Here is a 24,909-nt window from a genome sequence, read left to right on the forward strand (position 1 = left end):
CACCTCTAATTTCTTTGGCGAAAGTTCTCTTTACTTAGCAAATTGCTCTTTACCCTCACCATTTCTATCAAGCAAACTATATATCATTCCTTTGCAAAAAATAAGGCCTATAATCACTAGGATCCTCTTTTTCCAATTCTTGGTAACACTTTAAAGCCTCCTCCACATTCCTTTGCAAGAACTGAATTTGTGCCATTATCAACCTCAGATCCCTAGCTTAATTGTATTTTTATATGGTTGTAATTATTTCGATTACTCTTGATTTTTATTTGAAAATTTTATTTTGTTTTTTGGTAGAGAGAATATGACTGGTTACTAAGATCATTGATATGTTTTTAAAATTTTGGTATGTAAATTTTTTTGAATATTTATAGACCAAGCAAAATATTATATTGTGTGTACACACAACAATGGGTTATATTGGACCAATTCATAAGCATGGGAAGACCCATGGGATGGCTAAAGGCCCCTTGAGTCATGTTTTATGGACCCAGTAGGTTGACCCACAATTTTATATATTTTAATATTTTTAAATTAAATAAATAATTTTTTTAATATTATATTTTTTTATTATTTTTGTCAGGTTGACTCACAGACCTTATCTCAAAACCCCCGATATGATTCAAAATTTTGTGGATTGTGCCCCCATCGACAATGCCAAAAAAAGGGGGACTAGGTCACCTTGTGGGCCAACCCAACCCTTAACACATATCTAGTTATGAATTCATTCAAAAGTGCTTTAAACGAATTGGATGGAGATCCTATAGCTTCAAATAATGATGCAAAAGTTGCTTCTGACGGTGCATATAACTGTGCAGAGGAGCTGAATTCTGAAGGGTTTCAATCTTAAGATGTGGATTCAGGTAAGACTATAAATAATTATGTGGTGATACAGAGTAACGTTAGATTTACTATTACCAATAAGATTAGCTGAATTCATTGATGACATGTATTTATTTGAATTTGACATGATGTGGCATTTAATATGAATAATTATGAAGCGATTTATAGTAATATATACAATTTTATACATAAATAACAATATCATATAATTAAATTATTTTAAATTAAAGATAAAATAATACATAATTATATAGTGATATATCATTATTTATGCATATCATTTATGCACCTAATTTTACTGTATAACAAATATAATAAAAGACTAATTTTTACCAAAGGTTAGTTGCAATGATATACGTAATTTTACTGTATATCATTATTTATGCATATCATATAATTAATATTTATTTTACACTTTATTTCTAATTTTAAAGTTTAAACCCTATTCTCTCGATTTTTTAATTTAAAATTTAGTTTAATTATAAAAAAAAAATTCAATAAAAAATTTATTTTAATTTAAATAAGTAAACATTTTATTAGGTTTTTTAACATTTTGTTCAAAGAATTGAAATTAAAATTTTAAAATTTCTTGGTATAGGGTCGGTGATCACTCGTATCTTTCATTTTTTGCTTTTTAATCTATGTTTGCTAGGTCAGTTTTAATTATTATAATTAATTTAAGTTATAAATATAATTGTTTAATTTATTTATATGATTTAGAGTTAAATTTTGTATAAAATATGTAGAATTTTTTTTGTTGAATTAATGCATGAACAATCAATATTAACTCATTATTCCGTCAATTTTAACTTATCTGTAGTTAATAAGAAAAAGAATATAGGTGTTATTCCGTCAATTTTAACTTATCTGTCAATTTTTCTTTTTTTGTTGAATTAATGTATGAAATAAAATAGAGGTTTGGCAAGATACAAAAGTTATAAATTTTTTATGATTATTTATAAAATTAAAAAAACATTATTTCCATTATTTGTTTTCTCGCTTTTTCTGTACTGGACTTTGGCACAATTTAATTTACTTCTTCAGGTTAAGGCCCAAGGGCTTTCATAGATTTGGGCCTATTTCTGGGTCCAAGATTTATTGGTCTTATACCTTAAGCTAACATCGAAAATTATATTATTTAGTAAGACTAAAAGACTAATTTTTACCAAAGGTTAGTTGCAATAACAAATTTTTACTTATTAAGTTTGAAAATGTTAAAAACCTACCTATGAAAATTTTCTGTTAATGAAATCCCTTAACTTAATATTTAAAAAATTTATAAATAAAAAAATATGTATTATATTTGTTATTAATCTATATTTTTACCAAAGGTTTGTCTTTTTTTAATATGTAGTTATTAATCTATATTTGAAAGTTGGTTGTTTGTAGCAAGTTCTCAACACCTTTTAAATACGACCCAGAACTTCATTTACTTATATATTTACTTCTATAACCATGAATGCGCCGAAAATTTCAATGACTTTTCATCATAATTCTCCTCCATTGATGATCATAACACAAGCATTTTCCATTTCTTTCTTCTTATTTCTTCACTCTCATTCGCTTGCGCTCGCCCTTGTGGCACCAAGCAAAGATGGTCCATCCAGTTTAGTCAATAGCGTTTGCAAAGGAACGACCCAATGCAGTTACAACGATTGTGTAGCCGCTCTCGCGCTAGATCCTAAAACCTTGTCTACAACGAACGTGAAGTTGCTAGCGAAGACAGCGCTCAACTTGGCTATATCTAATACCACAAACAGCCAAACATACATCGACAAGATGGCGAAGAAGGAAAAATCTTCACCGAGACTGAAATCGGCACTCGAGTTCTGCGTTTCACAATATCAATATAGTGTGAATTCATTCAAAAGCGCTTTGCGCCAATTGGATGTAGATCCAATGACTGCAAATTTTGATGCAAAAGTTGCTTCTGACGGTGCAAATTACTGTGCAGGCAGGCTGAATTCTGAAGGTTTTCGATCTCAAGATGTGGATTCAGTTAGGGTTAAAATCAATCATGTGCTGATTTATAGTGACATTGGTTATACGGTTACCAGTAAGATGGACTGAATTCATTGGCATGGTCCCAATGTGGCATCATATATGGGAAAATACAACTATATATTTTAACTGTTGCTAATATTATCTTTAAACATTCTTATAATTTATCTCTAACAAATTCTATTAATGTAATATTTTTTTAAAACATTCGTGTCAATTACATGATGAAATTGTCAAATGCAAAAGGTATTTCTGATTACATAATAAACCAGATTATTTTCTATTATGAATTAATTTTTTAAATTAAGGATTGAAGAAATAATAAGACGACAATAAATAATATGATAATACTATATATTTATTAAAATAACTACGACGAGTGTATATGTAATACCATTTTATTAATTTGAATGTAAATCGAAGTTTGGATAACAAATATAATATATTCATTGGCCTTGTCCCATTAGCTGACATTGAAATTTAAACTAAATATCGGGGAAAGTAAATAATTTAACTTTTTTAATCATGTTATATAATCCTAATCTAGTTTTTATGCATTATATCAATATAGTAGATCTAACAGTTTGATTCCTAGGGTTATATTTATATTGTGTCACTTTAAATTTTGTATTAAAAACCTTCAATTTTAATTTAATCCTAATTAGAATCGTATCAAATTTTCTAACTTTAACTTAACCCTTTAATATTCAAAATGACCCAACCTAAATTAATCTGAAATTACCTTTTTTTCACTCTCCAAAGTATTTTATCATTTTAATATCTTCACCAAATTACTCCAATATACTATCAATAAAGGAAAATTGAAATTTTTATCCTTTTTTTTTACCGTATATACATATATACTACTCATTCTAAAGCTTAAACAAAAATACTATAACAGTATTTTATTTTTTTAAAATACCCTCATTAATGTAACTCATGCAGAAAGAGAGACTATCATATCTTTTTTTTTCCTCAGTCTTCTAGTGAAGAAGGAATCTCTGTAGCATAGAAAAAAAATTCTTCAACAGAGAAGATATGTGATTGAACAATAAAATATATATGTTCTGTGTTTTCTTTACGAACAATTGAAAATCAAATAATATATGATAGATTCATATTCATGACTTCATATAAAATTTAATTTTGTTATGATTTCTTGTTATTAAATTGTTTAATATTATTATTTTATATTATTTTTATTGTTTAAAGTTGCTATAATATTGTTTAATGTTATATTAATAATTATAAAATTTAAAAATTTAAATTTAAAAAAATTTTAAACAAAACATGGGTTGGTGACGCCAACTCTAACCTACACGTGTAAGGTTAGCGTTATTGCCCGGGGGTTGGCGTCGCCAACCCTTCACTAAATTTATATTTTTTTTTAAGTTTTCTTTCATACATAGTCCAAGGTACAAGGAAAAATCCAAAACTAATAATTAACAAAAATAAAAGTCTGTAAATGCGGTCCAAAACTACACGTGGAGATGCGTGGAGCCCAAAGGTGCAAGGAAGGATCCAAAAATAGAGAAATTAAAAAACGGAAACCTTTAAAATGTTGTGTGGTCCATTGCCTAGAAAAAAAACTTAAAAAATAAAATCAATAGGGGGGTTGTTGCGTTGTGAAGGGTGTTGCTTCAATATAATTAGACATTACTATATGAATATTTTTGGTGAATTGGATTTCGCTAAAACTAATATGATAAGCCCAAAATGTTCATTCATCATTTTAAACTGTTGAACATGCATAAATAAAATACATAATTAAGTAAAGGCCAAAAGTTTTATTCCCATCCAAAGTTTGGTGTATTTTAAAAATTGTTAAAATTTTTAATTAGATTTAAGAGTAAAATTCTTATTTAACAAAAAATTTAAAATAAAATAAAAATTTTATTACGTTTCTTCTCTTTAATTAAAAGAGTTAACAATGTCTTCCCCGTAAACAAGTTTGAAAAGTTAATTTTTCTCCACAAGGTTTTTTTCTTCTTTCTCTACCAACCCATGCGTTTGTCGGCTCTCTCTCCCTTTGTGTTTAGTTTGATTCTAACGAAATTGGCCAAGGTGAACGACATTCGGTTGCTCTTCCTCCAAATAAAGACAAATGACATTTTCCATTCATCAGCGTTAAACGAATTGTCTCCATGGCCAAAGATCGACTTTCTCCATGGTTGGACAAAGATGAATCATCTTCTTTCAATCATATAGTGGCATGACATTATTTGTACTCATGTTTATACTTATTATTTGTATACATGGTTATATTTGTAGTAATATAATTAGTTGTTGTTCATTTACTTTGGTAGAATTCCAAGAAAGCAAATTAGAGATGGTAATTTCGGCTCGACTTTAGGAGTCTTGACCTTTCCCACCCTAATGGGGAGAGGATTCCCCGATAAAAGCTAAGAAGGGGACGAGATAGGGATAAAAAAAATCCCCACAAATCAGGGACAGGTCGAGGACGGGAATATATGTGTCCCCTCCCCGCTCAGCCCCAGTCCCATCCCTGTCTCTTTATATTAATTTATTTGCTTAAAGTATTAACATATCTTTATAATTTTAAATTATATATATTTTTTAAATTTAGTTAGTTTATTAATGTATATATTATAGTGGTTAATATATTATATTTGTGATATTTGAAATAGTGGATTGATTTTAATTTTACTTAATTTTGTTATTTAATATATTTATATTGTATTTAAATGGTAGAATGAAGAAATTTTTTCATGTGGATACGGGGAAAAGATTTTTTCCCATGAAGACGGGAAGGGGAGGAGAAAAAAATTTTTCTTTGCGAAGAGAGGATAAAAAATCATTTTCATCTCTGTAATGGAGACAGGAACGGGGATTGAGATCCTCTCCCTGTTGCCATCCCTAAAGCAAATCATCTCTTGATTTTCTTTCCAAGTTAGACTTTCACAAAATTAATTTGTTGTTATTTCCATGTTTGTTTGTAGTATTTAAGGTAAATATTTGATTAGTTAGTATTAGCACGTTACATTTTGCTAAACAAATTTATTCATAATTAAAATTTTAGTTATCAAAATAACATTTTAGTTACAACATATTTTCGTCTAAGGGGGATGAATCTTACCTCTATATTAGTATGTTACATTTTGCCAAACAAATTTATTCAGAATTAAAACTTAATTGTCAAATCAAAATTATTTGAAAAAAAAACTAATTATAAAAAATTAATTTTTAGTACTCTATAGTTTCTTTTTTACGGAAAAAGTGAGGCATCAAAAAATTAATTCGGGCAACTAAAATAAATTTAGTTGTTGTAGATGAGTTTTTGCAAATTTTAATTTGTAGTAAAATATAACAACCATAATTTAAAAATAAAATACGAAAAAAAAGTAATATGTAGAATATCAATATACCTCTAGTCAAAAATATCATTTTCTCCTTGTGTGAAAAATATCACAAAACCTTCTAGTAGACCCTTGCCTTATTCTAATCAAAATCACAATTTCAAACCACAAATCACACTATAGATTGACCAAAAAATATTTTTTATTAGTACAAAATTGTGATTTTTGTTAGTACAAAATTTTTTATCTGGGTCAACAATGGTCAAATCTCCTTTATAAATTGGGGCAATTTCGAAAAAGTACATTTTCTTAACTATAATAATATAATCTTTAAAGTGTTGGTTAAAATCCTATCAACCCCCATAGTTTACCCAAAAATATTGTCTTTGAAATTCTAGTAATAATTATTGTAATAAAAAATATGGATCATATATACCTATAGAGTTATACTATGTGTACTCATTTTGAGTATATAATTGTATACACACTTATATATGATTGTGTATTATTTTATATTTAATTTAAAATCATCCAATCATGTAATGAGATATATAAATATACATATTTATATATTCAAAATAAGTGCATATAGTTTTATTGAAAGAACAAATTCAAAATGTTTGTTAAAATTTGGAAGCGTTATGGTATCTTGTAAGCATTTTCTGGCATGCATTTTAATTCATTACTTGTTTGTTTGTCTTATTTTAATATATAGTTATCAATAACAAATTTTTATCCATTAAAAATTTGCAAATTAAGGCAAATATTTTAAAAAAATTTCCTATGTTATTATTTTATAATGACTTTACATGGTAAGTCCAAAAAACCTTCTAAATACAACCCAAAACTTTATTTGCAGTTGCTTTTCTAGGATTCTGCATTAAAGAGTCAATACATCTCCTTTGTTATTATTTCATAATGACACTATATGACAGGTTCTCAAAACCTTTTAAACACAAGCCAAAACTTTGTTTACTTCTGTACTTTTTTTATCCATTTGCCCCTTTACGTGAAGCAGCAACTAGCAATTAACCATGCTTGCACCCAAAGTTTCAATGACTTTTCATCAGAATTCTCCTCCATTGATGATCATAACACAAGTAGTTTCCATTTCTTTCCTCTTACTTCTTCACTCTCCCTCTCCAGCTCTCGCCCTCCCGACATCAAGCACCCACAATCCATCTAGTTTAGTCGATAGCGTTTGCAAAGAAGCGAACGAAGAGGGCCATTTAAATTACAACGATTGTGTTGCCGCTCTTATGTTAGATCCTAAAGCCTTGTCTGCAAGGAACAAGAAATTGTTGGCGAAGATCGAGCTAAACTTGGCTCTATCTAATTCCACAAGCAGCCTAACATACATCGATGCAATGGCAAAGAAGGAAAAATCTTCACCAGCACTGAAATCGGCACTCGAGTACTGCGTTTCACAGTATAAAGATACTGTGCAGTGTTTTAAAATGGCTTTGATGGATTTGGATGTTGATCCTGAGGCTGCAAATTATGATGCGTTTGTTGCTAATGATGGTCAATATTACTGTGGAGAGCCAGCACGACCCACTGTCATGGCCAATTGTGATTAGCCCCATTGCTAATTTGAAAGTCTTACAGTATATTGTAAGCATTTTGTGACATGTGCTATAATTCATCAATAATGTTATGTGTACATTCTTTTGATACACAAATAATTTATAATCATATGATTGAGTGTTACTTTATCTTTAATTTAAAATTATTCAATCATATAATGATACACTATCTACATACAAAAAATAAATACGTATAGTTTTATTAATAATTTATTTATATTTGAAAGTTGTTTGTTTGTCTTCTTTTTAAAATGTAGTTATCAATCATAAATTTGTATCCATTAAAAGAGAATCTAGATTAGGAGAAGTTATTTTGGTAATTAAATATTAGCAAATTATGGCAATTTTTTTAAACATATTTTCCTTTTTATTATTTTATATTGACATCATAAAGTAAGTTATCAAAACCTTCTAAATACAACCCAAATATCTATTTATTTCTATATATTTTTGGATTCTGCATTAAAGAGTCAAGACATCTAATTTTTATTTTTACAGAACGACATTATGTAGCCCTACATCCATTAGCCCTTTAACTCAAGCAACAACTAGCAATTAACCATGAATGCACCCAGAACTTCAATGACTTTTCATCAGAATTATCCTCTATTGATGATCATATCACAAATACCACAAGCAGCTTAACATGCATCGATGCGATGGCAAAGAAGGAAAGATCTTCACCAAGACTGAAATCGGCACTTGAGTACTGCGTTTCAGAGTATGAATATACTGTGAATGCATTCAAAGCTTCTTTGGGCGACTTGGAAGTAGATCCTTTGTATTCAAAGCTTATGATGGTGCATATAACTGTGCAGACAAGCTGAAATCTGAAGGGTTTCAATCTCAAGATGTGGATTCAATTAGGACTAGAAATAATTATGTGAAGATTTATAGCGAGATTGGAGGTACTATTACCAATAAGATGATCTGAATTCATTGATTTGTTTAATCCGTATTTGATGAATAATGAACTTATTTTCTTGGAAAGTTTGGTTTGATTATGTAATGCCAAAAATCCTTTGCTGTTTGATTCTAAAAAGTACTGTTTTTGTACTGGAGGTTGCTACAACAATTATTCAATCATGGACTAAACACTTCATGGTTGAATGGTTGCATTATCAACGTCCCTTACGGGGAACAAATTTTCAAATTGTTTATTTGAATACAGAATGTGGATAATTTTATTTTATTAATTTGGTATATAAATGAATAATTCCATAATATATTTAGTGAAAAAGCCCATTGTTACTCATGTTAGTCAACACATCATTTCATAGCCATGACTCGATCTTATCTTTTAAAAAAAAGACAAAATAGAAAAATTTGAGAGATAAACAATCAATAAGTAAGAATATAAGTAACAATCATTGAGAGTAAATTGTTTGCTATTTTTCACTTGCTAATACAACTTTTTTTTAACATGGAAAAAAAAAAGTGTTTGTAGTACAAACACATTATTTTAAACATTAGAAGAACAAATTCCAAATGTTTATGAAAATTTGAAAGCATTCTAGAATTGTAATATTGAAGAAATTCTGGAATTCTTTGAATAGGTTCCTCAGCTCTTTGCCATTTTGCCCAAGAAACGTTTGTGAATTGTGATTAGACCCACCGCTGGCATCTAGTAAGCATTTTGTGGCATGCATTTTAATTTATATATATTTTAGAGTTGTTTGTTTGTCTTTTTTGCAATATATAAGGAATTTTTGGATTTAAGCTGAGTTTATTGATAGTGGGTGGAATTAGTTGTTAAAGTGTTTTTTTTTCTAATGTGAAAATTTTGCGAATCTCCTTGTTACAACGTAGCTTAAACAAAGAAAGAATTGAAACAATTTTAATTTCGAAAATAATATTCCATAATAATATTTCAATACAAAAGGAGATATGTAAGTACATGACTTTGACCAAAAAAATGCTTACTCCTGTTTATCCAAAAAATATTCAAAAGATCACATAAAAAATATGTGTTATTATACGTACATTATTATGTAACAAAATATAACAATGTTTATATATGATACTAATGTTTTAAAACTCAGATTAAACTGATCAATTCGACTAAATCGGTGACAAATCAAACTTGGGATATGACTAAAACTTTTTGTAGCTATCAAATTAAATTAACCTGAGGTTAATCGTATCAGATTGTGATTTAGTAATTAAATCAAATTATCTAAGCATCATGTTGATATTAGTATAGCTAAAACATATTTTAAAATATTAATTATATTATGTTGATATCATTGATATACCTGGTTGGCTGATTCAATCAACTTAGAGACCAACTCTTTACTTGGTTCAAAACCCAAATTGAGTCTAAAAACATTGTATGATACATCATTGAAGACGTAAAATTTGAGATAAATAGTAATTTACTTTACATCTCAAGGTCATATTATTTATGGTTAGAAAAGACAACAAAGAATACAAAAAATTTAGGTTTTGGATTCAATAATGGCCTTGACTAAAGGGGAAGCCCAATGCCTAATTAAGCATACAATTATTTTCCATTAAAATTTACCATAAAAGTTAAGTATGTGGTCAAATAAACAACAATAAATTACTATAGATGGGCATAACATTGTTATAAGGTTATGTTTTGTAAACTTTAAGTTCACTATTTCATTTTCTCATAACCTCAGTAAGATCAAAATTCATCTCTAAATTCTTGCAGATTTTGCCCTTTGTAATAATTAGTAACAAGCATGAATTCATTCAACAAGCTTAGCTTGTTCATGATTCTGATACTTCCATACATGATTATGTGTGATATTACTTTTTTCCATCGACCTAGCAGAACTTTAAGTGTCCTTAATGGTTTAGAAACTATTGGTGAGAACATTATCGCAGATTGCAAACTCGTTTCTGGGGTGCGCCATCCATCACTCATTCATAACATTATTGTTAAAGGTGAGACAATGAATTATCATTTTCGAGATGGGTTTTATCCACCAACTAAGTTGTATTGCAGTTTTCTATTTTCTAGTCAGAACCATAACGTCAAGATCTTCGACTCGAACATAGGTGACTGTAGACAATGCAAATGGAATATTACTTCACAATATAATCTTGCTTGTATGATTCTAGTGGTTGGTAATCATGCTTGTCTTCCATGGTCCCAATAATGTCATGTAGTTTCTTTTTGTTTACTAAATCTCCTTGTTCCGACAAGGTCGTATTAAATAAAATGCATACGTATCGTATTGAGCTTTGTATTTGTGCATTGTTTATCTTTTACCTTTTTATTTTTAAAGAAAGTTCGATAAACCGTAAAAATGGTAATATTGCCCTTGTTTGACATAGTCTTGGTTTTAAGTTAATTGAGATAAATCGTGCACGTTCATTCTCTTAATTTGTCGTATTATTATTTGCTTTATTAATCTCATATATAATCTCTTATCCATTTTCTATAATCATTATGTTGATGCAACACATAATGTAAGATATATGTGTCTTAAAGTTTTTTACTGCACATCAATTATGTAATTTTACCTAAAATGGGCATTTGAGTCTTTTTTTTATCAAGATATATTTAACTCTTAAACACATAAACTTAAGATTATTCGGTCGATTGAATTCTATTTGACTGTTCATCTGTTTTAACCTTAAGATAGAGAAAGGTTGTTGTACACTTGAGTATTTCTCTATCTTAATCCTTCTTTTGTTGATTTTGTTGTATAGATCCAAGTGTCCTTTGAACATACATTCATTGGGTCTCCAACATGTATGATGCATAAAATAAGTTTTAAATACAACATACCAAAACAACACATTTATCACACAAACTATGTACATAACCAATCAAATTTGATCAAACTTCCCACATCCATCTTATAACTCATTACAGACTTTAACCTCTTAACTTATATAATTGTTCATGATCAATTTAAATAGATAAAATCACCAAAAATTCCACAACATTCAACATAATGGATTAACAACATAATACTTAATTCTTTATACCCATATGTGCATAAACATTCACATAAATCCATATACTCTTTTTTGTTTTGGTAATTGTCTTTTTTTGGAAATTAACCATCTACTTTTTCCCAGTTTACTAAACGATGAAATATCATCCAAGTATCATATCAGCACTACATTTTACAAAAATAGAAATCAAGTAATCCTACTTACTTGGACTTCAATAACTAGATGATTCATTACTGATAAAGTCTTCTCTTCCTTAATTAGCTAATAGCCAAAAATCTTTTTCTACTTGTCGAAAGAAGCACATCAGATCTCTCTCTTCTCACTTAGCAAAAAAACTAGATAAGAAGAACTTGAAGATTTATGGGATAACGATCTCAAAATCCCTTAAATACCTTTTATAAACTCTCATGAGATAACTGACTGCATGGGTGTGCATATTAAGCATGCATGGTCATGCGATGAATCAAATGAATGGACATGCATCATTCATGCACAAACGTTCACCTACTGAAAATTTCAAAATAAACATATATTCATACTCTTAACTTATGTTTCAAATACATATATCCAGAAATACATGTAAAAAGATCATCTTGCCCTTGAGATATACCTAAGAGTGTTAATTGTAGCCTTCCCATGATTAATTCCATGATTACTTTGATATATGCCCAACATTCCTACTTCAAAAGTTACATTCGATCTTGTACAAGTCTATAGATACATTAAACCTCCAAAGGCATTAGGAATTGATTCCATTTTTTTTTTATTTTGATTCTAGTTCATTTTTTGGACACTGCATGAGATTGAATTTATCACCTTTCTTTATGGATGCCACCATGGTTGAACATTTACTCATTGAAAATTCCATGAATTGTACTTATACATACTTTCTAAAGTAGACTTATAATTTCTTATGATATTTTTCTAAATATTTCTATTTCGATAACATAAAAAGCTTGTCTCATATCTTTCATCTCAAAATTCTTTAAGAGAAAATCTTTTGTCTCATGTAATAGGCAAATCCATTTGTTTCAACGAGTCTTCAACCAAGAAAGACTTGAAACAAATTTTAATTTGGAAATAACATTCTATAATATATTTCATTGCATAAGAAAATATATAAATATAAGATTTTGAGCATAATCTTATTTTATTATATTATAAATAACGTGTCACCGTATGTATATCATCTTTTAAACAAAATATAATAGCTCTCATAAGTGATACATCATTTGGGTAGAAAAATTTGAGATGGATGGTATTACTTTTGTTTTTAATTATTTATATATAAGGGTCACAAATAGTTACACATCATTTAATATATGAATTTTTCATATGTTTTTTAGGATGAGTAGTATTATTCAAAATATATTATAGATATTTAGAAAGATAACAAAGAATACTAAACATTTGAAAATTTTGCTGAAATGTTAAAATTTATTAATGGTAAATTATTAATGGCAAATGACTATGTCCCTCTCAAGGTTTAATGAAATGACAATTCCCACCATTTAAGTTTGAAAAAGCTATTTTCCACCTATTTGTCAAAATCATCCATTAGTTTTAATTATCAAAAAGGTATTGTGTCATATTGTCCAAATATTATAATAGTATTAATATTAAAGTTGACAATTTTAATACAACTTGTTAACCTAACTTGACATAATATGAAAAACATCATATTAGGGTTGAGTTTTTTTTACACGAATGTGAATTCGGGTCAACCTGACAAGACTCAAAACAAAATAAAGTCATCTTAGGGTTGGCACGAAAGTAATCTCAATTAACTTAAACTAACCTGAATGCTTAGGAAATGTTTATTGTAGTCCAAATCATCTCTAACATACATATATAAAAACTTTTGCATAATCCTTCAAAACACATGACTAACAAACTGAATCCCATCACCATCATATTTGAAATACATAACATTCATTAAGCAACAATAACAAGGATCAATTTAATAATCCTTGATTCCCATCAAATCCTCTATCAACTAATGGCAACGGGTAAATCCTTTAGTCCACAACAACAACATATCCATATAAGGGGTTGAGAGAATCCTACTTATCTGATAATTCTACTACAAAAAAATAAATTTTCATGGGTTGATAATTTTGGCAAACTAACCCACAAAAAATTCCATAAAGGCATGACCCACCATGTTGGCCATACCTTGAGCTTTCAAATTTCATGGTTGAAACAACTCTCTAAGGTTTGCATTTCTTTGAACCTTGGCTTGACACGGCCCATGGCATAATAGGTCGTGCCAATTTTGACACAGCCTCTTGATAGGTCTAATAATGCTTCCTGACATTACAACCACCATACACTAATACTTGTTACCACCATAACTTATGATGTATCACTAGCTTATTCAACTTTGATAGTACATCCATTACCCACATACTTGGTAGTCGTATATGGAAACTTGTGTGTAACACATTATACCACATTTATATCAACAATTGACTGTCATTGATATAAATATGGAAACAACTCTCTAAAGCATGTTGATAGAATCAAAATGTTTATAAACTTATGTATAACACATCATACCACTTTTAACCACCCCTAAACCTTCAATAATATATATATTAATAATAAACCAACACAACAACACAAAATCATCATAACTTTAGAGATAACACAATTGAAGTTCATATTCATATTCATATTTATATCAATAACCGTCATAAGATTAGATTTGTTAATTATTTTCATATAATTCCCTTCAAATATAAATATTTAATTAATAACCCCTATAAAATACTAGCAATCATGCTTCCTTTCACCCACCTTAGTAGGTATAATATCTCATTAAATTATAATGGAGATCATTAGGGTGACATTAAATGTTTTTTTTTTCTCTCAATAAAATAATATGCACTAAGAATGGATATTAATTTATATGATAACTATGATTTTATTAGAAATAAATTTATGTTTAATCACTTGAACATATCATTGGTAAACATATATTAATATTTATTTTGAATGTACATTCATGGGCTGCGAATAAATTTTCTTTGCTACTAAGAAAATTAGTACAGGCAGTTGACAACAGTGAAAAGACGCGAAACATCTGAGTTCTGTGAGGACTGGGATCAACGCAAACAAAATTACCCACGCGTCAATTCTTTTCTCCTTTTTCTTTTTTTAATAAATCAAAACTTTTTCTCTCTATAAAAAGTCCCGTTTTTTATTTGACTTTTAAAAGAATGTGATCACATTTTAAACTCTTTTTCAAACCCCACAAGAAACTTAGATGTTTCCGTACACTGATGACAACTTGTTTGAGAAGGGGAGCGACGTCATGAAGAGGAGACTGAAGACTTTTCTTTTCTTCCTTGAGACACCAAACGGCCGAATGGGAATGGAATAAATGAGCGAATGACTTTTGGGCTCTTTAATATGCTTTTAAAAAGCATTTCAAGGTGTGATATGATATGCCAAACAAAAGACGATGTTAAATGTGTTAGCAGCTTTTTAAGTGGAAGTACAATAGATTCCTTGTTTCTTCATTGCATTTGCATGGTGTTTTCTTCCTACTGAAGTAAGCTAGTTGCCTCTCATTAGTAAAGCCACTTCATTTGACTGTGTAATTCTCAGAAGAAGGATCAGTGGATATGATGATGGAAGGTGAAGGTAGTAGTAGCAGCAAGAAGAGAGGAGTTCAAAATCATGACGATGGCTTCATTAATACTCTGTTTTCTTGGTCTCTTGATGACATTCGTAACAAAAATCTTTTCAGTCATAAGGTTTGCTTTCTTTACTCTTCTTCATTTTCAGTAACTAATAAATTTTAATAAAGAAACTCATATTTTATATTTATATCCCTAGGATATACCAGTTAATAATTTTCCCTTTTAATCATCTGTAATGTTCGATGTTATGTTTGTTTGGCTTTTTAATTGTTACGTTCGGCGTTTCCCTTTTAATCATCTGTAATGTTCAGTTGTCTATGAAAATGGAGCAATGTTTTTAACTGCGGCATTGGCGTTTCCCGCTCATTCTTGTGTAAATGTTGGGGATGCTCCTCTCTTATTAGTGCAGTGCGGCTTTACAAAAAGAAATATTTGTAGTTTGTTTCCTTTTTTTTTATTTTTATTTTTTTGGCAACGGTTGATCTCATTCAGCAACAAGCTTTAGATGAGATTTCTCTTTACTTTCTAGTGCTTTCATCTTATGTTCAAGTTCATGCTGGCTGAAAATGGCTTAATTGATATTTTATTACTGAATTGAGTAATTGTTTTATTCCTTTCAGGTGGAAAAAATTCCGGAATCATTTGAATCTGTCACTCAGTATTTGGGGTCATTTGTTTATCCTTTGTTGGAAGAAACACGAGCAGAACTGTTTTCACCTATGGAGATCATTTCAAGAGCACCTTATGCTAAGGTGGATGTTTTTAGGCCTCTTGGATCTGAGTTATTTGATGTTAAGATTGATTACTGGAGGAACAGGTTCAGTAACAATGGTAAAGAGCCTTATAAAACTTTGCCGGGGGATATTTTAATTTTAGCAGATGCGAAACCTGAAACTATTTCCGACTTGGAGAGGGTTGGTAGAATGTGGTCTTTTCTATCAGTCATGACAATCGCTGAGGATGATAATGATAGCACTTCTACTTACTTTAAAGTGAAGGCTTCAAAAAGCATCCAGCAGTTTGAAAGGGAGAAATCACTGTTTGTGATTTTCTTGGCAAATATTACTACTAACAGAAGAATATGGAAATCCTTGAACATGTCCCGAAATTTGAAGATTATCAAAAAAGTTTTACGCGGGAATTCCGTGGTAAGTTTTCTGAAGATGATTTACTTATACTATACTTATTCTTGCTGACATACATTGTGTAGTTTTTGATTGAGACTTGCATGTTGCATGACAGTCGGAGGAAAGTTGCCAAGTCTGTTCTGAACTGAATGGAGGGATCTTATATGAGAAATTTGGTAGTGGCTTATCATCAACATTGAATGCTTCGCAATTGAATGCAGTTCTTGCCTGTCTTGATGGAGTGCGTTGTGATCACAAGTCCTCTGTGCAACTTATATGGGGTCCCCCTGGAACAGGGAAAACTAAAGCTGTTAGTATGCTTCTCTTTACTCTGTTGAAAACAAAATGCAGAACCCTTACTTGTGCCCCGACGAATGTTGCAATTACAGAAGTTGCTTCTCGTGTTCTGAAGCTGCTGAAAGAATCGATTAAAACTGATGACTATGGAAGTGAGACTCTGATGCTTCCTCTTGGAGATATTCTCTTGTTTGGGAGTAAGGAGAGACTCAAAGTTGGTCAAGAAATAGAAGAAATATATTTGGATTATCGCGTTAAAAAGCTTTCAGAGTGTTTTGGTACGCTGACTGGCTGGAGGCATTGCTTCTCATCCATGATGGATTTACTTGAAGATTGTGTTTCTCAGTATCACATTTTCTTGGAGAATAAATTGGTAAAGAAGAGAGAAAGTACTGACAAAAATGAAGTCAAAGAGAATTACAGGAATATGGAAATGGAAGGTGACAATGAGGAGTTTAAATCATTTCTTGAATTTGTGAGAGATAGATTTAAACATACTGCTACTCCTCTTAGGAATTGTATATTTATCTTCTGCACTCACATACCAAAACGTTTCATTTTGGAAAGTAATTTTCAAAATATGATAGATCTTATCAGTTTACTTGATTCTTTCGAAACTTTGTTGTTTCAAAAAAATGTAGTTTCTGACGAGCTGCAAGAGCTCTTTTCACATTCAGTAGCTGAAGAGTTTTTTTCATCACCTGGGCATAGAAATTACTTGTTGCAGAAAAGGAGAGGTGAATGCCATACAGTTTTAAAAAATCTTCAGGATTCCTTTAATAAACTTAAGTTTCCAAGTGGTATGAACATAGATTCATTAAAAGCTTTCTGCTTTAAAACAGCTTCTGTAATATTTTGCACTGCTTCTAGTTCATTTAAGCTGCATTCAGTGGCCATGGAACCACTGAACGTTCTGGTCATTGATGAAGCGGCACAACTAAAAGAAAGTGAGTCGACAATACCCCTGCAACTGTTGGGCTTAAATCATACTATTCTCATTGGGGATGAGTGCCAATTGCCAGCAATGGTTAAAAGCAAGGTATGGTTTATGTTATTTCAACAGTTCTGGTGACTTTTTTGTATTTGGCCTTTGCTTTACTTTTTAAGTTCCTTTGTTCGGCTTTTTTTTTATCAGGTTACTGACGAAGCTTCCTTCGGGAGAAGCTTATTTGAGAGGCTGAGCTCATTGGGTCGCTCTAAACACCTGCTCAATACACAGTATCGGATGCACCCCTCAATTAGCTGCTTCCCAAATTCTTATTTTTATAACAACCGGATTTGGGATTCTCCTAATGTTAAAAGAAGAATCAACAAAAATGTCTTTTTGCCAAGATCTCCAATATTCCGTCCATATTCTTTCATCAATATTCTTGAAGGGAGAGAAGAGTCCATTGGCCGTAGCTGGAGAAATATGGTTGAGGTAGCTGTTGTGATGAAAATATTGCAGAACCTGTACAAAGGTATGTGTTGTTGGAGTCTCATGTTTATATTAGCATATCATTCATTTAAATTCTGATATTCCACTTTGAGAAACAAAACATTAGCTCTATATTGTCAGCATTTTGATTGATGACTGTATGTCCCAGAGGCTTAACCTACCTTTCTATAGCAGGCAATTAATGAAACTAGCTTTTTTGAGAATAATTTATACATTTACATGGCCTTTTATTTCAATTATGCAAATGGAAATCTAAAAGTGCGGATTTCTTGTTAATATCTAATGCTATATACTGTCAAATTTTTATTGGCTAACATCTCATGCATGTACTAATTTGTATTATGCATCACTTGTTAAACATGATTGAAGAGAAAGAGTTAAATTAAATAATGAAATCATTATATAAATGGCATGAATTGTTTCAACTTGAACAAATTCCAAACATACTTCTATTGAATCTCCTTATTATATCCATGGTAATTCATAATATGCAGATTGGAATGACTCAAAACAGAAGCTGAGCATTGGCATAGTCTCACCTTACAGTGCTCAAGTACAAGCAATTGAAAAAAAACTTGGAGGCAAGTATGATGACTCTGATGACTTTACTGTAAAAGTGAAGTCGATTGATGGGTTTCAAGGTGGTGAGGAGGACATTATTATAATTTCCACTGTGAGAAGCAACGAAAGGGGATCCATTGGATTCTTGTCCAAGCCACAGAGAATCAATGTTGCACTTACAAGGGCCAGGTATACATGTAAATATTGTACATTGTGTTTTGTTCATTTTAGTAACTATAGTGAATAACTACGGTCCCTTTGATACCCTCTAGGCACTGTTTATGGATTTTAGGGAATGAAAGGACCTTAACTCATGGTGAATCTGTTTGGAAAATCTTAATCAATGATGCTAAGGACCGCTGTTGTTTCTTTAATGCTGATGAAGATAAGGATTTGGCCAAAGCTATATTAGAGCCCAAAAAAGAGCTTAATGAATTGAATGAATTGCTGAATGCTGACAGTGTACTTTTCAACAATCAAAAGTGGAAGGTATATTGTTTCCTTAGCTATACTTGCTTTGCCAATCAATTTTTCCTACCATGGTTAGTGCTTATATTTGTCAGTGACGCTGATTTCACTTGGATGTTCACTTGAATAACCTATTCTTGCAGCAGAACAGGAGTACTAAAGGCAAGGCAACGGAGGCAGGTTCAGAAGAGAAATTGGATAAGGACAGTAAGGAGGCATTGCAAGTTCATCTAGCCTCTGGTTCCCAGTGGCCAAAAAATTCTGAGAAGATTGAAAACAAGGGGAAGGGAAAGAAAAAGCCTAAGAGAAAGAACAAGCGAAATGGTAAGCAGAAAAACTAGCAACCAAAGCTAAGATTTTGCATTTCTGAACTTGATTGCCTTATGGTACAAATGGCCAAGTTTGTCAGTCTTTCTGGTTATATAAGAACAAATTGTTATTTTATATTTTAAATAGTTATTGATATTGAATGGTCAGTTTTGTTTCACAGAATTCTGGCGACAGAAAGATGCAGATGATGAAAAGAGCATTTTGTTGAATGCCCCAGCAGTTGAGGTAATTTCATTTCTTTTTTCACATCTGTTGAATGCAGTATGAATGAAGTAATAAGATTAGATTTAGATTTTTTTTTTTTTTGGTGATTTTACAGTTGGATGTTCACTTGAATAACCTATTCTTGCAGCAGAATAGGAGTACTAAAGGCAAGGCAACAGAGGCGGGTTCAGAAGAGAAATTGGATAAGGACAGGAAGGAGGCATTGCAAGTTCATCTAGCCCCTGGTTCCCAGTGGCCAGAAAATTCTGAGAAGATTGAAAACAAGGGGAAAGGAATGAAAAAGCCTAAGAGAAAGAACAAGCGAAATGGTAAGCAGAAAAACTAGCAACCAAAGCTAAGATTTTGCATTTCTGAACTTGATTACCTTATGGTACAAATAGCCAAGTTTGTCAGTCTTTCTGGTTATATAAGAACAAATTGTTATTTTATATTTTAAATATTTATTGATATTGAATGGTCAGTTATGTTTCACAGAATTCTGGCAACAGAAAGATGCAGATGATGAAAAGAGCATTTTGTTGAATGCCCCAGCAGTTGAGGTAATTTCATTTCTCTTTTCACATCTGTTGAATGCAGTATGAATGAAGTAATAACATTAGATTTAGATTTTTTTTTTTTTTTGGTGATTTTACCGTTGGATGTTCACTTGAATAACCTAATCTTGCAGCAGAATAGGAGTACTAAAGGCAAGGCAACAGAGGCGGGATCAGAAGATAAATTGGATAAGGACAGTAAGGAGGCATTGCAAGTTCATCTAGCCTCTGGTTCTCAGTGGCCAGAAAATTCTCAGAAGATTGAAAACAAGGGGAAGGGAAAGAAAAAGCCTAAGAGAAAGAACAAGCGAAATGGTAAGCAGAAAAACTAGCAACCAAAGCTAAGATTTTGCATTTCTGAACTTGATTACCTTATGGTACAAATGGCAAAGTTTGTCAGTCTTTCTGGTTATATAAGAACAAATTGTTATTTTATATTTTAAATATTTATTGATATTAAATGGTCAGTTTTGTTTCACAGAATTCTGGCAACAGAAAGATGCAGATGATGAAAAGAGCATTTTGTTGAATGCCCCAGCAGTTGAGGTAATTTCATTTCTTTTTTCGCATCTATTAAATACAGTTTGAAGTAATAAGATTAGATTAAGATTTTTTTTTTTTTTGTGATTTTACGGTTGGATGTTCACTTGAATAGCCTAATCTTGCAGCAGAATAGGAGTACTAAAGGCAAGGCAACAAAGGCGGGATCAGAAGAGAAATTGGATAAGGACAGTAAGGAGGCATTGCAAGTTCATCTAGCCTCTGGTTCCCAGCGGCCAGAAAATTCTGAGAAGATTGAAAACAAGGGGAAAGGAATGAAAAAGCCTAAGAGAAAGAACAAGCGAAATGGTAAGCAGAAAAACTAGCAACCAAAGCTAAGATTTTGCATTTCTGAACTTGATTACCTTATGGTACAAATAGCCAAGTTTGTCAGTCTTTCTGGTTATATAAGAACAAATTGTTATTTTATATTTTAAATATTTATTGATATTGAATGGTCAGTTATGTTTCACAGAATTCTGGCAACAGAAAGATGCAGATGATGAAAAGAGCATTTTGTTGAATGCCCCAGCAGTTGAGGTAATTTCATTTCTCTTTTCACATCTGTTGAATGCAGTATGAATGAAGTAATAACATTAGATTTAGATTTTTTTTTTTTTTGGTGATTTTACCGTTGGATGTTCACTTGAATAACCTAATCTTGCAGCAGAATAGGAGTACTAAAGGCAAGGCAACAGAGGCGGGATCAGAAGATAAATTGGATAAGGACAGTAAGGAGGCATTGCAAGTTCATCTAGCCTCTGGTTCCCAGTGGCCAGAAAATTCTCAGAAGATTGAAAACAAGGGGAAGGGAAAGAAAAAGCCTAAGAGAAAGAACAAGCGAAATGGTAAGCAGAAAAACTAGCAACCAAAGCTAAGATTTTGCATTTCTGAACTTGATTACCTTATGGTACAAATGGCAAAGTTTGTCAGTCTTTCTGGTTATATAAGAACAAATTGTTATTTTATATTTTAAATATTTATTGATATTAAATGGTCAGTTTTGTTTTACAGAATTCTGGCAACAGAAAGATGCAGATGATGAAAAGAGCATTTTGTTGAATGCCCCAGCAGTTGAGGTAATTTCATTTCTTTTTTCGCATCTATTAAATACAGTTTGAAGTAATAAGATTAGATTAAGATTTTTTTTTTTTTTGTGATTTTACGGTTGGATGTTCACTTGAATAGCCTAATCTTGCAGCAGAATAGGAGTACTAAAGGCAAGGCAACAAAGGCGGGATCAGAAGAGAAATTGGATAAGGACAGTAAGGAGGCATTGCAAGTTCATCTAGCCTCTGGTTCCCAGCGGCCAGAAAATTCTGAGAAGATTGAAAACAAGGGGAAAGGAATGAAAAAGCCTAAGAGAAAGAACAAGCGAAATGGTAAGCAGAAAAACTAGCAACCAAAGCTAAGATTTTGCATTTCTGAACTTGATTACCTTATGGTACAAATAGCCAAGTTTGTCAGTCTTTCTGGTTATATAAGAACAAATTGTTATTTTATATTTTAAATATTTATTGATATTGAATGGTCAGTTATGTTTCACAGAATTCTGGCAACAGAAAGATGCAGATGATGAAAAGAGCATTTTGTTGAATGCCCCAGCAGTTGAGGTAATTTCATTTCTCTTTTCACATCTGTTGAATGCAGTATGAATGAAGTAATAACATTAGATTTGGATTTTTTTTTTTTTTTGGTGATTTTACCGTTGGATGTTCACTTGAATAACCTAATCTTGCAGCAGAATAGGAGTACTAAAGGCAAGGCAACAGAGGCGGGATCAGAAGATAAATTGGATAAGGACAGTAAGGAGGCATTGCAAGTTCATCTAGCCTCTGGTTCCCAGTGGCCAGAAAATTCTCAGAAGATTGAAAACAAGGGGAAGGGAAAGAAAAAGCCTAAGAGAAAGAACAAGCGAAATGGTAAGCAGAAAAACTAGCAACCAAAGCTAAGATTTTGCATTTCTGAACTTGATTACCTTATGGTACAAATGGCAAAGTTTGTCAGTCTTTCTGGTTATATAAGAACAAATTGTTATTTTATATTTTAAATATTTATTGATATTAAATGGTCAGTTTTGTTTCACAGAATTCTGGCAACAGAAAGATGCAGATGATGAAAAGAGCATTTTGTTGAATGCCCCAGCAGTTGAGGTAATTTCATTTCTTTTTTCGCATCTATTAAATACAGTTTGAAGTAATAAGATTAGATTAAGATTTTTTTTTTTTTTGTGATTTTACGGTTGGATGTTCACTTGAATAGCCTAATCTTGCAGCAGAATAGGAGTACTAAAGGCAAGGCAACAAAGGCGGGATCAGAAGAGAAATTGGATAAGGACAGTAAGGAGGTATTGCAAGTTCATCTAGCCTCTGGTTCCCAGCGGCCAGAAAATTCTGAGAAGATTGAAAACAAGGGGAAGGGAAAGAAAAGGCCTAAGAGAAAGAACAAGCGAAATGGTAAGCAGAAAAACTAGCAACCAAAGCTAAGATTTCGCATTTCTGAACTTGATTACCTTATGGTACAAATGGCCAAAAATCCTTTGCGGTTTGATTCTAAAAAGTACTGTTTTTGTACTGGAGGTTGCTACAACGATTATTCAATCATGGACTAAACACTTCATGGTTGAATGGTTGTATTATCAACGTCCCTTACAGGGAACAAATTTTCAAATTGTTTATTTGAATGCAGAATGTGGATAATTTAATTTTATTAATTTGGTATATAAATGAATAATGCCATAATATATATATATATATATATATATATTCACAATATGAATGTTGGTATACATAGTAATGCAGAAGATATATGTGATTGTGTAGCCGCTCTCGCATTAGATCCTAAAGCCTTGTCTACAACAAACGTGAAATTGCTGGCTAAGATAGCGCTAAACTTGGCTGTATCTAATTCCACAAGCAGCCTAAAATACATTGATGCAATGGCGAAGAAGGAAAAATCTTCACCGAAACTGAAATCGGCACACGAGTTCTGCATTTCACAGTATCAGTACACCGTGAATTCATTCAAAAGTGCTTTGAGCGACTTGGATGTAGATCCTATGACTGCAAATTATGATGCAAAAGTTGCTTCTGATGGTGCATCTTACTGTGCAGACAAACTGAAATCTGAGGGATTTCAATCTAAAGACGGTTACCAATAAGATGCGCTGAATTAATTGGTATAAATAATATTCTATGGCATGGTTACATTACATACGGGAAAGTTTTCTTCTTTTTTTGGGAATAATTACTGATGTTATCTATTTGAATCAAATGATTTAATTTTATTAATATGGTGGCATCTGAGGGTATTTATGTCTATTTTCAATAGTTATATAGATTAGACAAGGTGAAAGATTAATCAATTATTTTTATCCAGATCAATTCCCTCGATAAATTATTCTTCAATTTCCCAATTAACACCCATCTCTATAGTATATGGTTGGTGTTTATTTTGGATGAGATTGTATGATGCAAAAGATATTTCTGATTAATTACATAATGTAGCGAAAATGTTTTTTATTCTTAATTAATTGTTTAAATTAAGATGACATGATAAATAATGTGTGATACCCACAGGCACAATCAAGGGTAATTTTTTCCTTTTCACATTATTCTAATTGATAATATATGTAGAGCAATGTTATGCATACATATTTTTGTATACATAAATGAGGACACACATGATATATCATTATGTGATTAAATATTACTTTATTCTTAATTCAAAATAACTTAATTACTTGATGATATATATCAAATGTGTACTTAAAATGAATATATATAGTTTTATTGTTATATGTATTTAGACCCATATGCAACCATGTAACACAAGGGTGTATGCCCATGCATGTGCATATAAGAGTACACGCTTGTTGTCCCGTAAAGCAGAGGGACACGTGCATGTTGAGATGTGCCAAAATCTGAGAGAGCAGAGTTGGTTCAATGTGACGAACCAGAGAAGCTCAAGAAGAGTAAAAAAGAATTCTGTTTTATTGCTTATGTGTTTGATCTTTACATGTAATGGCTTTATATACTGAAAATTACAATCTATCTACGGC

The 24,909-nt window shown here is 31.2% G+C and overlaps 3 protein-coding genes across 17 annotated transcripts; all 3 read left to right on the plus strand.

The window, feature by feature from the left end:
- The first annotated feature begins 2,298 nt into the window (after nt 1-2,298).
- Nucleotides 2,299-2,913, plus strand: LOC123202854. Its single transcript, XM_044619004.1, has one exon. The coding sequence runs from the start codon at nt 2,299-2,301 to the stop codon at nt 2,911-2,913; it is 615 nt and encodes a 204-aa protein (XP_044474939.1).
- Nucleotides 2,914-7,195: 4,282 nt separating this feature from the next.
- On the plus strand, nt 7,196-7,741 carry LOC123202856. Its single transcript, XM_044619006.1, has one exon. It carries the CDS (start codon nt 7,196-7,198, stop codon nt 7,739-7,741), a length of 546 nt encoding a protein of 181 aa, XP_044474941.1.
- A 7,499-nt stretch (nt 7,742-15,240) lies between these two features.
- Nucleotides 15,241-24,137, plus strand: LOC123203506. 15 transcript variants are annotated; one of them, XM_044619873.1, is made up of 23 exons: nt 15,241-15,444; nt 15,951-16,478; nt 16,573-17,491; nt 17,597-17,793; nt 17,890-18,214; nt 18,687-18,942; nt 19,026-19,242; nt 19,365-19,545; nt 19,712-19,776; nt 19,871-20,084; nt 20,251-20,315; nt 20,444-20,624; nt 20,791-20,855; nt 20,978-21,158; nt 21,325-21,389; nt 21,517-21,697; nt 21,864-21,928; nt 22,051-22,231; nt 22,398-22,462; nt 22,591-22,771; nt 22,938-23,002; nt 23,125-23,305; nt 23,672-24,137. In XM_044619873.1, exons 1-23 carry the CDS (start codon nt 15,313-15,315, stop codon nt 24,007-24,009), a joined length of 4,848 nt encoding a protein of 1,615 aa, XP_044475808.1. In that variant the 5' UTR covers nt 15,241-15,312; the 3' UTR covers nt 24,010-24,137. The 15 variants fall into 15 exon arrangements, with proteins under 15 accessions (XP_044475808.1, XP_044475798.1, XP_044475800.1 ...); XM_044619863.1 differs by having other exon boundaries at nt 16,573-17,793; XM_044619865.1 differs by having other exon boundaries at nt 16,573-17,793; nt 23,128-23,305.
- Nucleotides 24,138-24,909: the final 772 nt, after the last annotated feature.

Source organism: Mangifera indica, chromosome 19, assembly GCF_011075055.1.
Source record: "Mangifera indica cultivar Alphonso chromosome 19, CATAS_Mindica_2.1, whole genome shotgun sequence".
In the NCBI taxonomy this organism is placed as follows: domain Eukaryota; kingdom Viridiplantae; phylum Streptophyta; class Magnoliopsida; order Sapindales; family Anacardiaceae; genus Mangifera; species Mangifera indica.